This window comes from Uloborus diversus, chromosome 1, assembly GCF_026930045.1.
Source record: "Uloborus diversus isolate 005 chromosome 1, Udiv.v.3.1, whole genome shotgun sequence".
In the NCBI taxonomy this organism is placed as follows: Eukaryota; Metazoa; Arthropoda; class Arachnida; order Araneae; family Uloboridae; genus Uloborus; species Uloborus diversus.
Window position 1 is genome coordinate 64803329 of NC_072731.1, and position 13629 is coordinate 64816957.

Consider the following 13629-nt stretch of genomic DNA (forward strand, 5'->3'; position numbering starts at 1 on the left):
ACTGGCAATATATCGCCAAGTGTCTGCCAAATTATAACACCACTTGTGTTTACATCGAAATTAACAATGATTTCCCCCCAAAAAAGAGCAAAAGACCCCTTTAGAAACACTCGAATGCAACCAAAAGGGGAGGTGCACAACTAGACCCCAGTAACAGTTTAAGTACCGAATTTCAACTTTCTAGGACATTCCGTTCTTGAGTTATGCGACATACATACACACATACTCACATACATACGTACATACGGACGTCACGAGAAAACTCTTCGTAATTAACTCGGGGATTGTCAAAATGGATATTTCGGGTATCTGTACGTTCCTAGGCATATATCCACGTGTTGTCAGGTTGAAAAATAAACTTAACATTCATTCGGTGGTGAGCAAAATGGAAATTAAGGCCGATTTTTGAATGAATTTTTTTTCGCGAATACAATACTTCCTTTTTTGTAAAAGGAAGTAAAAAAACCGAAAAAATGCCAATTTCAGTCCAAAAAATACACCGAACTACTTTCAAAAACTGCATTTTGTTCATAGTTAAAGGTTGAATGATGATAAGAACAATTTCATGCTCCATTTAAAACTCGATTTTATTTTATTAAAATCGATTTTTTTCATTTTTTCTCATTTTTCCAGAAAAAAGGAGAATTTTTCTTCAAAATTTCCGGAAATATTGCATCTCTAGACAGGAGCGCAATTGCTCCTCCCGGCTTTGAAGTAAATGTATGCATATTGTGTGCATATAAATGATCTTATTTTTCAATAATTTTACCCTGAAAATGGATCCTTTGCCCCTCTTCTCCTCCCCCCCCCCCTTAGAAGAAATCAAAATGACGGGTCCGTGTTACAGATTGTTCCATTTTTGTTTAATTGAAATTCTTCTCCATTAATTTGTATTTCTAGATTACGATGATTATGCATTCAGTATTCATCTCTATTTTGCTAATTGCAATTCAGCAAGCAGGAGCAGTGCCAGTCAAGAATCCTAAGTAAGCATCATTATTGTAATCGACTATGAAAAATTTTTAATTTGAAATTTTAAAAAAACATTAAAAAATGAGAGAACAGCCTGTTCTTAAAGACAATATTTATTTTTTAATGATTTTTTTTAACAAAAATAATTTTTTGGTGCATCTTCTAATACAAAAGAGGAAAAAAAAGGATTACTCTAACACCTTGCTCTGTATCTTTTGCTGGATCTGACAAATACCGCAACAGCAAGTCACCCAGGTGACTAAAATAATACCTTGGGGACTTACCATTCCTTTCAGAACAAGAAGTCATGTTGCACTGAATTCTCCCTCTGAGAAATAATTTGACTGGTGCCGACAATTGCTCCCTAGCTCCTAAGATTTTGATCTTTTCATCGACGTCTGGTTATTTGTATTAAGGCCCTCTTAAGGGATACTTTGAAACAAAAATGATATGAACTTGGCTTACTTTCTTTAAAAGGCAGTAATCTAAGCGAAAGGAGTTATGAGACTATTTTCTTTAACTACATGGCTTCTACTAACAAAGAGCCATATTCAGCATTCCTACACTATTTGCACCATGCTCAGGACCGGCTCAAGTAGTTCTACCGCCCTAGGTGATGATGACAAGTGCCTCCCTCCCCTCATTGAATAATAATGTACAATAATTATATATTAATAAAATAATTTTAAAAAGTCATGAAGTAATTGGTATAGTAATAAAATAGTTATAGTAATAAAATAACAATAAAAATAGTAATTAAAAATACAATATTAGAAAAACATCGAACATATTCTCACATAATGCTGCAATTAAAGCTGAAAAAAGGGCACAAAATCGATGAACAGTTAGTACGGTTAAAAATCACTATCCAGATGTTCAATATATAATAAGAGGATTTTTTTACTCAAACACAGATATTCAGCCTCTTTTACAACGTTTGCGTTGCAATTTGGTTATAAGAGATCAATATTTTAGCTCTAGAGAAAATTTACCTTAGTTTAAGAATATGTAAACAGCGAACATAAACATTCAGACACGGAAGTATAGTTTAGGCATATTCTGAAAATGTTACAATGGAAATATACAAAAGTAGCAAACTACCGTATAGTAAGTCTAAAAACCTATCTCCTTGCTTTTACACTTGTAACCTCTTTAATTACATCACTATAGTCCAGAGATTCGATTCGATTCAGAGTCACAACTGACTTCAACTGCATTTATGTCGAGGTCTGCATACTGAGTGCCTTACCTCCATAGTCCAGAGATACAAGTATCTCTGATGTTCAATAGAAGTTGTTGCCAGTTCACTTAGACGCTATTCAGACGTTGTAGACCTGAGATATTCCTTCATCAGTTTAAGCTTCGAAAAATTCCTTTCGCCGCTGATTATTGTCGCAAGAAGTTTCAACTGTATTCGTAGAGCAATACATGCCATTTGGCAAACTCATAGTCCCTTATTATTTTTAAGGTTTCTATCGGTCAGTGTCAGGTGTTACAATAGTTGAAAGAACTTTTAGTTCATCTCGTAAATCAAGAAAACTGATTTCTTTCGATTAACCGTGAGTTCACTTACAGTTTTTAACTAAAGCATCACAATTTCTTAGTTTTTCACTTCTTACAGATTTTATTTAAAGCTTCAGGCGCCATGCCTTTAATTTTATTTCCTTATACAGAAAACCAAAAACTTCTGTATGACTTTTAATTTGCTGAAATCTATTACTTAACGCACTAATTGTGATGTCTAAAACCTTCAAGTAAAATTCAACTTCATACTACACTTCTGTGGTCGTCTATGGATTCATCTCTTGCGTCATACTCAAATTGTTTTTTTTTTTTATCCTGGCTTGTGGTAGTGACCCAATTTTCGGGTTATCCATGTCTTCGTAAATTATAGCCAGCTTTTTGGCATCTACCAAAGATCCAATAAATTTAGTATCAATTCCAGCATACATAAAATAATCATTTGTTCTTTCAAGTACATCAACAGCTTTTAGTACTTCTACATCAATACTTCGTAGTATTTTTCTGACGATATGAACGTGAAGTAATATGTCATACCATTTTTCTACTGAAAACAGAAATGTAAAATCATTCATGATGTTTGCCAAACAACTTGTCTCATAACGATTTTATCTATGTTTTCGTTTCGTTTCTTCTATGTGATATTTCAGAGGAGTTATTTCGTAGATTTTACTTTCCGCTCTGGTTTCACATCAGAGCTTTAAGGTAAGGCTAGTTATATGGTTTTTTAGAACAGCCCAGCGCTGTGTTATGCAGCGAAGAAGTTGTAAATTTTGGCTAACATGCTGAAAAGTAACACTGCAAGGCGAGTACCCTTTTTCAGCATCATTTAGAACTATGTTCAGTGAATGACTACTTCATGGAACATAGAATGTTCTTGGATAAACGTTAATAAAATAAATGAATAAATCACGTTATATTTGCGGCCTTAAAAATAAAGGGTGAGTTTCTAGTAAATTCCAAACTGGGTTTTGTATATCCAAGCACTGGTACACACTTTAAATTATCTTTTTTAACATCAGTAGTGAATCTTGTGGTACTGAAACATATATTAATATTTTGAAAAGAGTTTGGTACGCACTCTAAATTATTTTCTTTAACATTAAAGCAGTGAATTTTATGGTGCTGAAGCAGATATTAACAAATTTAAAAAAGTGGGGGGTCCAGGATAGTTTTCCTTCGCCACACTACCAGTTCATATGAATTTGTTCACATGTAGCCTGCTATTGACCCTTGCTGAGAGCTGTTTTTCATGTTTTCGCTGGTACAGCTGTAGCACCTCTTCATATGTTTTGCAAACCGGTCTCCTGGAAGCTATGGCGATTCTTTTTTCAAAGTACAGCATTTCTTCAATTACCTACAAAAAAAATTGACACATTCATGTTTCCTATTGTTATTTTCGAAACACCATTGTACTTGTTGATTCGCTGATTACTAAAGCTCTAGACTAGGAGTTCTGAATTGGCTACCGGAGTCAAAAATAAATAGTAGCCGTTCTTGTCTTTTGGTAGTCATTTTTTTTAATATTATTCTGTGAACAAACACATAACTCAAGGGAGTTTGCTCCGCATTACGTCGCCAATATGGAGTGAATTGATGCGCTGAATGTCTCAGGATTATAAGCGTGTTATCGTAGCCCGGTATACGATATGATTTTTCACAAATGAAAAAACAAATGGTCGCCATTTTTGACGACTAAGATTTGAGGTTTTTGGTAGCCATTTTCTATGAAATGGTCGCCCGTTTGGCGACTGACGACCGCTAATCTAGAGCGTTACGTTTTTATATTGATATTACTGAGTATGCAGATGACAAAAATTTCTTTTACGATCGAAAGTCAGAATCGATCGTAATTCTCTTTCTTGAATGATGATTCATCAGCAAATTTGAATTTCGTGTACATACCCCATTAAATGCTATTTTATCATAACTCTGCATTTAGAATACCTCCGGTGGATCTTGCCTACGAATGCGTTCAAAAGGCTGGAAATACAACCTCTAAAGCTCCTATTTTGTTGTTGCATGGCATGGGAGCGATGAAGAGTGATTGGGATGGAACCTACGAAGTCTTGGCATTCAAATCGGGAAGAAGGGTGAGTGCCACCTTAACATAACAAATTCCGATCTTTCATGTTCTTTTTAGTTCTTAAGTAATTTTTACTTAATTAAAGCTTGTAACGCAAAGTCAGGTAGTTACTCTTTCTGTCCAACTCTTCAACGTAATATTACCAAAGATAATAGAACTAGTGAAGATTGGACACTCGACGACCGGTTTTTACGCATGGCAAGGAAAACAAGCGTAAGTAGAATGAAAACTGGTGCTTGAAAAAAACTGACATTCAGAGCTATAGCCGCCAAGTTGAACTGGAGATTCTTGGAATTGGCGCAAAGGTTACAACACTAAGAATTCTTAGAAAAAGTGGGGAGAAAGGACGGGGATACTAACCACCGGTTTCAGTTCCCGCGACAATAATAGCGCCGTTCACATGACGCTTTTCGACCCAGGAAAAACCCTGCTTTCGACCGCAAGCCGGTTATTTGCTGGGGAAATGCTGGAATTTTTTTCCTCCTGCTTGGGGGTAGGAGAAAAGCCGGGTTGTTACCCAGAATGCACTGCGCCAACTGTGACGGTTTACTTCCTCCATTTAGGATTTGCGCAAAGGATGCTGGGTAAATCCGCTCTCTGGGATAAACCAGCTTTTCACATGTGAATGAGGAATTTTTCGATCCGGGTTTTGGCAGAGCCGGAGCGAGAAAATGCGAGGTAGAAAAACGTCATGTGAACGGCCCTAATTGATAACAAAACCTAATTGATTCCAGATTTCCTACAGAATCTTGAAACTCAATTTACATCCTCTTCCCATTCTTTTGAAAATCTATTTAACGGGACGCTGATTAAGCGGCGATGTGTTCTTCATAATGCCATAGAAAGTCTAAAGTACAAATACGTTTGGAGTGGGCTGTCAAAAACTAAAACTAAACAAAATAATTTTTCTACACGCCCCTTTAATTCCAACGCTTTTTCTTATTAATGCTTTAAGTTTTTGCGAACAAACAAAAAAAAAAAAAAAAGAAAAAAAATATGATGTTGTGAACTACTAAGAATTTTTTAATTTTAAGTTCAAATTTTTTCTTCTTGATCAAATCAAACTGTGCCAAAAAAAAAAAAGATGCAGTAATAGATCAAATATCAAAATATATTTTAAACAAAAATCTTTACTCACGTGTATTGGCAACGATATGGTTGATGGCAAGCATAGAGCGCAATTTTAATTCGCTTCTTGATTATCACAACGTGGAAACGTTGTGAAAGATGCGGCAAACTGCATCATTTGTGACGCCATTAAAACCACGCCTTGTTTGAAAAATCGGACATTTAAAAAAAATAATTAAAAAATAAGTGTTGGGAAAATGAAAGTATTTTCTGGGTCCAAGTTATAGTTTTTGCTTATTCTATCGATTTCAGTGACTACAAGTACTACTTTTGACTGAAGGAAACCACCCCATTTGTTTGTGAAAATTAAATAACCACGTCAAACAGACTGAATTGCAGATTACTGCAGACTCGTGTTTCGGCGTTATAATGGATGGCTTTCTCAATGCAAAAGAAATGAGCTTTTGGTTGAAAAGACACCCGACAAAAGAAACCTAACCATTTCTCCGATGTTTTTTCAAACATAAGCTCATTTCTTTTGCATTGAAAAGGACATTCATTTGTAACGCCGAAACACGTATCTGCAGTAATCTGCAAAGTGTGCTATTTGGCGTTGTTATTTCTCATTTTACTTTTTGCACATAAGTATTTATTTGACTTATAGTTCGTTTTTTTTAACCCAATTAATATACAAAGTAAAAGAAAAATAAATTGAAATAGAAGAGATCTAAAAATTCAAGAAAGTTACATTAAGATTTAAAATGAATCAGTTTTGTAGACATTTTTTTTTTTTTTTAACGAGAAATAAATTTTTAGGTAAACACGCATTTGTCTGTGTGTCTTTTAACCCAATCTCCTCTGGATTAGCAATGTCTCAGGTCGAAACTGGTCTCGTTGGATATCGAACATCCAGAGAAAGCCATTCCGCTTTGGGCTTTCAACATCCAGTCTTGAGAATATCATGAACCCTGTATGTCCCGAGGACACCAAGGAGTAAGCATTAAAATTACCAATCGTTACGCGCCACAAGTGGCGAGCGGAGGTTGGCGAACAAAACGAGCAGGGAGTGGAGCCCCCTAGTACAAAATTAACAGGAGTGAGAATTTAAAAAATAATTGTAAATTCATTCAATCTAACGAATTTGTCGCCCACTTCACAGTGAAAATTGAAGGGAAATCTTGCGAGATAAAAAATTTTAAGTAATGTAGTCGATGACTGAGAAGTTTTTTAAACCTTATCAACTTCTGCAAAATAGTGCAGCGAAGAGGAGAGCAAGCGGGGGGATCATCCCGGGCGCCAAAATATGAGACGGCTCCATAAATTATGGGTTTCCTGATATAATAATGGTATACCTGTGTATAATAATATAGTTTACATTTGAGAAATTTGTGAAAGTAATCTTTGTAAACAGTGGCGTAAATAGGGATTGGCCGGAGTAACTCTCTCCAGGGGCGCAACAGCGAACGGGATGGAAATTTCAAAACGTTATTCCCAAAAAAATTTTGATTTTTTAAAACTATTTCATAGACATTTTTTTCGAAAAAATAGTAAAAATAGAACTAAGGGAGTGTGGGGGTTAGTTTGAGACCCTGCTCATTGGATTTCTTGTTTCTACTAATGGTTTTTATCGCGGCCGTAATTTGAATTCAAGACCTCAAAATTCAAATGAATGCCAGGAAGAGTGTTTCGAATTTCTATACTTTGTTACAAAAGATGGCTTGCTTTGGCATTTTTCGCACTTTACGACTTCAATTTGAAAAATTTCCTTCGCTTAGAATTACGATTTCGTGAAATTTGAAAGGAAAACACACGCACACGTATGTACATGAATTGCGTAAATGTTAATTAATTTGTTGATAAATCTAATTTGGAAAAACATATTTTTAAGTTTAAAATTTCAGTTAACATTTTGAAAAATTTCATGTCACGCAACCCCGTAATTGTGGATGAAACCTACTTTTTTTTTTTCTTTTTAATCACAAGACTTTCAAAACTATTTTCATAATTCTATACTTACGCTTGCTAACATTAACTCCATACCGAACTGCCTTGCATTCAAATTTCAAAGGATTGAGTTCATCTTCAGGGTGTAAATCAGTATTTCAAAGTGCAGTAGCCGTTTGCGTGAAATCTTCCCGCGTTTGTCCACAGCTTTGCTTATCTGCCTCATTGTCACCAATTTTTCTTTGTTATCTCCTATTATTGTCCTTTCTCCTTCGCAGCCGAAGACAGCGCAGAAGCAGGGGCAGAAGAGTTTTTCCTACCCTGGGCTTCACACAAAAGAATCTATAAACTCTTATCGTCAACCGCACTAATTTACTTCCTTCACAAAAAAACTTCTTAGGTGTTCTCATCTCATAAGAACATTGTCAAGTTAAGAGCCTGTGTCGAATTGAAATCCCATGTGGTGGAATAGCAGAGGAACTTCCAAACTACTGAATCCGATATTAAAAAAATAGCAACACATCAGTCACAAAAAATCATCTTGGAAAAATGTGCTGCAAAAACGCGAGAATCATGTTTTTTACATTTTTTACTCAGAATGTATCAAGGAGCTGAATTTGGCACATCTTGGTAACCAGATAATAGCCTAATCAGAAACTTGGGGCCCGGTCCTTGGAGAGTCCCCGGCTCGAAATCGGTGCAGTGTAAGTTTTATAAGAGTTTGGGGGGGGGAGGCAGGGGCGTTCACAGGGGGGAGAAGGAACACCTGTTGGTCCGAGCCTGAAGAGGGCCCAATATTTTTATGACTAGGGGTGAAAATACGGGTAAACAATATGGAGAGGGGCCCGAAAAAGTCATTTGTGACGGGCCCCGAAATTTCTGTGCACGCTCCTGGAGGAGGGAAAGTCTACCAAACTGATAAGGGACCTACCTGCCTTGACCCTGGACGACCCAAAATTGAATTTGGAAAGATAGCAGAAAGTCCTATTTAAGGGTCTAAATTTCAAATATGCTTTGTAGTTAATGAGAACTAGAATTGCTTTTTCTGTGTTTCTTCAAATTTTCACTCGTTTCATAGTTTCAAAATTCAGAATTAAAAAAAATTGTTTCTTTTCCTTTACTGACATGAGAAATTAAAAAAAAAGAAAAACTTTCTTCTGTTTTACGCTACAAAACGTTCCGGATTTCTAGAGGGGGGGGGGTTGATGGTCAAATTCTTTTAGGAGTGAGCGAAATACATAAAGTTCGGAATAACACATTTGAATACTGATAATCCGGTAAATATAGAATTTATAGTCCCCTTGAATAAGCAGTAGTCACCGTTTTAAATAATTTATCTTTGTATAATATAAAAAATTGAAACATTTAAGTACTCGCTCACGTTCTTTTTGAATCATTTATTCCTATAACATATGCTTTATTTATTTATTATTTTGTTTTTTATCATTTTATCCTGAAAATGAAATTTTTTTCTTCGAAATTAATTCAAATATTAAAATGCTGAAATACCTGTTGTAACAAGATTAGTTCGTTAAAAACGCATTCCTGTGAGATTCGTTTCATACTTTTCAGCAGTATAAGTGTTGCATTTGTCCCAAAGAGCCGATGAACAAAGTTTCTTAACTGTACAGTTGCAAATAAAAATAACTCATGAAAGATAGGCTAAATAAAGGGAGGAATTATATCTACGTTTACTGTTACAGTAGAATGCAACATTTCTACGGCTCAGATACCAACGCTTGGGCGCTGGGATGGATGGAGAATGAGAAAAAAATCTATTTCTATTGCTTTATGTATCCTAATTTAATGAGATTTATAACAACAGCAGTTTGATAATTTTAATGATTATTATTAGTATTTTGTTTCACTTTTTATTTATTTTTTGAAAAACCTTCGCCAAGTCATAGGACATAACATGAAAGAACGAAATTAGGTTACTAAACTTTATAATGAAGGTATCCTTGAATTCTATGCCATGAAAGGAGGAATAAGAAAAAAAATCAATTGGTTGTCGATTAAAGATCCGATTCGACTGAATGTAAGAAATTAAACATAAATAGAAGGAAAATAAAGAACCATATGTAACTGCGGATTTCAGAAATAATTATTATTTAAAACATTGTTTTTTCCAGTTGTACTTAGAAACCTGTTAGAAAGATAAAGCACGCAATAGAACACGATTTCTTAATAGTAAGCACAAGAATCTTACGAAGTAGGTCGTGTTATATGCATTAAAAAAATCATTAACATATTCTAACAAATATGCATCAAAAATACCTAAAATATTAGCGAAAAATTAAAAAATATGCATTAATAATACTTTAGTTTCGTCGATAATTTTATCTGAACTGAATACAAAATACTTAGCCATTCTATTTTTAAATTATTTGTTATTCACGCGATCCAGGGCCGGATTTGGAAGTGTGGAGGCCCCGGGACAACGAAGGAGTGGAGCCCCCCCCCCCCTTTCTGATATATCCATAATAATATTATCTTGTGCAATCATTCTTTGTAGAAATACCAAAAAAAAAGAGGATATTTTGTAAAAAATTTATTGTGGGGGCCCCTTTGCTGTGGAGGCCCCGGGGCAGTTGCCCCGCCTTCCCTCTTCTAAATCCGGCCCTGACGCGATCAATATTCGGTATTAAACAGGGGGATACGAGGAGAGAGTCATGGGGATCATAACCCTTTTCTAACCGTCCGCAGATTATAAGCCCACGTTGTGTTCAAACACTTTTTCCTTAACTTAAATACATTATATTTTCATCTTTTTCTTTCTGATAGTTTGACATCTTGAACTTAATTGTAATGTAATACAAGATTTGTTGACATGAAAAAAATAAAAATTATAATGTGAATAGAGAAATTATAAAATTTATAAGTTAAAAAATTGTGACAAAAATGAAAATACATCTCTGCATTCGCTTCACAAAGTAAATAAATACAAAGTCAATGAATTAAATAGAAATAAATAGGCAGTAAAAAAGGAAAATAAAAGTAAATAAAACAGCAAAAAAAGAAATGAGAAAGATCTTTGCATCTTCGTAAACAGTCTGTTATTGATACAACACACTTCTGTGTTCCTTTTGCTTATTTATTTGCTTTCATTTTTTCTTAATGACCCTCTCTGAGGCTTAAATGCCCATATAATTACCACCCTTCGCCAGAGGGAGGGGAGAAGAACTGATTCAAACACGGCACACGGCGCACGACGCACAGTGGCTGAACTTGGCGATTAATCGCTGCACACAGTATAAAACATTTTTTCCTCCAAATTTCAATCGCCAACACGCCTGTGAAGTTTTTTTTATGTGCTCAACGACTTTCATTGAAGTGGGAGAAAACGCGAAAGCATTGATTTCTACCGGAGTGTCCAGTCTTATGCGAAGCTATATGGTCTTTGATATTACTATCTTATACATTTTCGCACATTCGATCGTGCATAGCTAAATGACCTTTTTGAATGGGCATTAGATGGCAATGCCTACCGCTTGCTAACAACGCCCTACTTTTAAAACTACTCGAAAAAAAGGAAGAACGCTTCCAGAGCCAACTCCCGCTAGCATCATCAAAGAACGTCTGAAATTGCGGTTTAGGAATTTCCAAAAATTTTCAAGAGGAGAGTAGGCACCTTATCCGTTTCCCTAACATCTTAAAAGAAGGCTCAAAATTGCGATTTTAGGACTTTGATTTCAAAAACTTTTCAAAGGAAAGCCTCCAACCTCCCCCCTATCTAACAGAACCGTTATTGTTGTTGCTGTCTTGTGCCAGCTAGGACAGCAATTTGGAGAGTGCGCTGTTTCACTTTTCCAACGTACTGCAATTTGGGGTGAAGTCCGACCTGAACAGTGCGCACATGCCATGAGGACCCGCCTATAGGGTAGGCAACCATTCACAGCGCAACACATTCACAGAAAGGAAGGAGAAGAACAAGAAAGAGAACGTACATCCATGCCCAAGCCGTGATTCGAACCAAGGACCTCCTCATCCGCAGTCAGACTTCTCTAACTATACTAGACAAGGCAGTCGGTGACATAACCAAGGACGGTCTGACACTGCGTTTTGAGAAATTCAATTTCAAAAATATTCAAGAGAGTACTCCGAATCCTATATCTTATCTTTATGTCCTCAGAATTGGATTACAATTGTGTTTTTATTATTGCAATTTCAAAAAAAATCCGAGGAAAGTTCCGAAACCCCCTTTAATAGTGTTTTATCAAAGATCATCTAAAATTGTCTTTTTAGAACTTCAGTTTCAAAAATTTACCAGAGAGGAAATCTCTGAACCAAATCCCTTCCTCTAAAGTTGCCAAAGATAGCCTGAAAACGTATGTTTAAGATTTAGCTTTCGAAAAATTTCCATGGGAAGGTATTCAAACCTGCTCCCTCTGTAACACACTAAAATCACCGCAGAGATAATCCAAAAATTCTATTTTTAAAACTTCTATATTGAAAAATTCCGAGGGGGAGTCTCGAATCTCACTTTTTTTTTTTTTTTTCAATCCTCGTTTGCGTTTTTTAGAACTTCAATAGAACAAAATTTCTGTGGGAGTACCCCCGAACCTCCCTTCCCTAACTTCAACAAACATCGTATTAATTTGCATGCAGGGATCTTTATGTTCAAAACATTTATACATGTATATACATTTTGGATGGGAGAGGTCTTGAAAAGGCTGCTCGGATTTCAAACTCTTCAACTTAACAGCTATTTGTACTTTTGTTCACGTTATCTTATTTTACTCATATTTCAGTCCTTAGTTTAGACTGCTTTTACACATTCATTGCATGTTTTTTTGTTTGAATTTACCAACTAACCTTTTGATACCAAAGGTAGCTTCGAAATTTTGCCTGCACGTTAAAGTATAACCTATCACTATTTATAAAAATTGTATATGTGTTGCTTAACTGACGATTGAGCCGTTATGAGCTAAAGTGATTCAATTCCATGAACGACTTCATCCACTTCAATTCTGTAGTCCTCACTTATTACAAATCACTTTGAGCTCTTATTATAAAGTGGACAGAAAGTGAGCGTACTTTCCTTCTTTTATTTTCAACATTGTGTTAGTTATGATGAATTTGTCATACACAATTACCTTGAAGTCTTAAGATTTGTAAACATCCGTAGAAACTCCGCAAAACAACTGCTTGAGCATGGCACAGAATTCACCTATGTTACGACATAGATGGTTTCTTACCAATATTTGACTCTTAGGACGTCAAGGTAAACTATGTATAGCAAATATTCAACCATAACTGGCATTATGTTGAAAATTAACAGGGGAGGGGGGTACGCCCACTTTCGAACCACACTGTGTAAGACATTAAAGGGGCATTATGTTGAAAATTAAAGGAGAAGGGGGTGTACGCCCACTTTCGGATCACACTGTGTAAGACGTTCAGAGCTCAAGTGAGTCCAGTCGCTTGCGGACTTGATTCACTTTAGCTCTGAACGCCTCAAATATAATACATGATTACTATATTTCAGGTGTGCAGAGCAGACTTACGTAACCATGGCGATAGCCCTTGGGATGATGAAACGAGCGTGGCCGCCATGACAGAGGACGTCATCCACTTATTAGACACTATTGAAGAGAAGACAGCCGTGATTATAGGGCATAGTCTGGGAGGGAAAATAGCAATGCATACAGCAATTACTTACGTAAGTAGTATACTTTCAATTCTTTAAACCTATCCACTAAATTTTTAACCACCTTGCGGTTTCTTCAATTTGTGAGGCAATGAAACTTCGTATTCTTATTGAAATATTCAGAAAGCTTTCACATTGTCACACTGACAAAGTTAGTAAACAGCAACTTATTTGTAAATACATTGGCGAACCCAAAAGATCTTTTAATTTTTCTACTACGGGCAAAGCCGTGCGGGTACCACTAGTTCATAAGAAAATAATAAATACACAATTCAATGTAATTCTAGGACAATTTGTTTCCTACAACATACCAAGGTATATCAATGAATATAGGAAATTGGCAGCATAAGTTTTCAATACTACTAAAAGCAGGGTGTCCATGCACTTA

General features: G+C 35.7%; 1 protein-coding gene across 1 annotated transcript in view; it reads left to right on the forward strand.

The window, feature by feature from the left end:
* LOC129234623 (protein ABHD11-like) overlaps positions 1-13629 on the forward strand; it is a 45000-nt gene that overhangs the window by 11274 nt on the left and 20097 nt on the right. Inside the window, exons 2-4 of the mRNA XM_054868656.1 lie at positions 901-986; positions 4436-4586; positions 13080-13253. Coding sequence (XP_054724631.1) covers positions 907-986; positions 4436-4586; positions 13080-13253 — 405 coding nt within the window. The 5' untranslated portion in view covers positions 901-906. The remainder of the gene's footprint in view (positions 1-900; positions 987-4435; positions 4587-13079; positions 13254-13629) is intronic.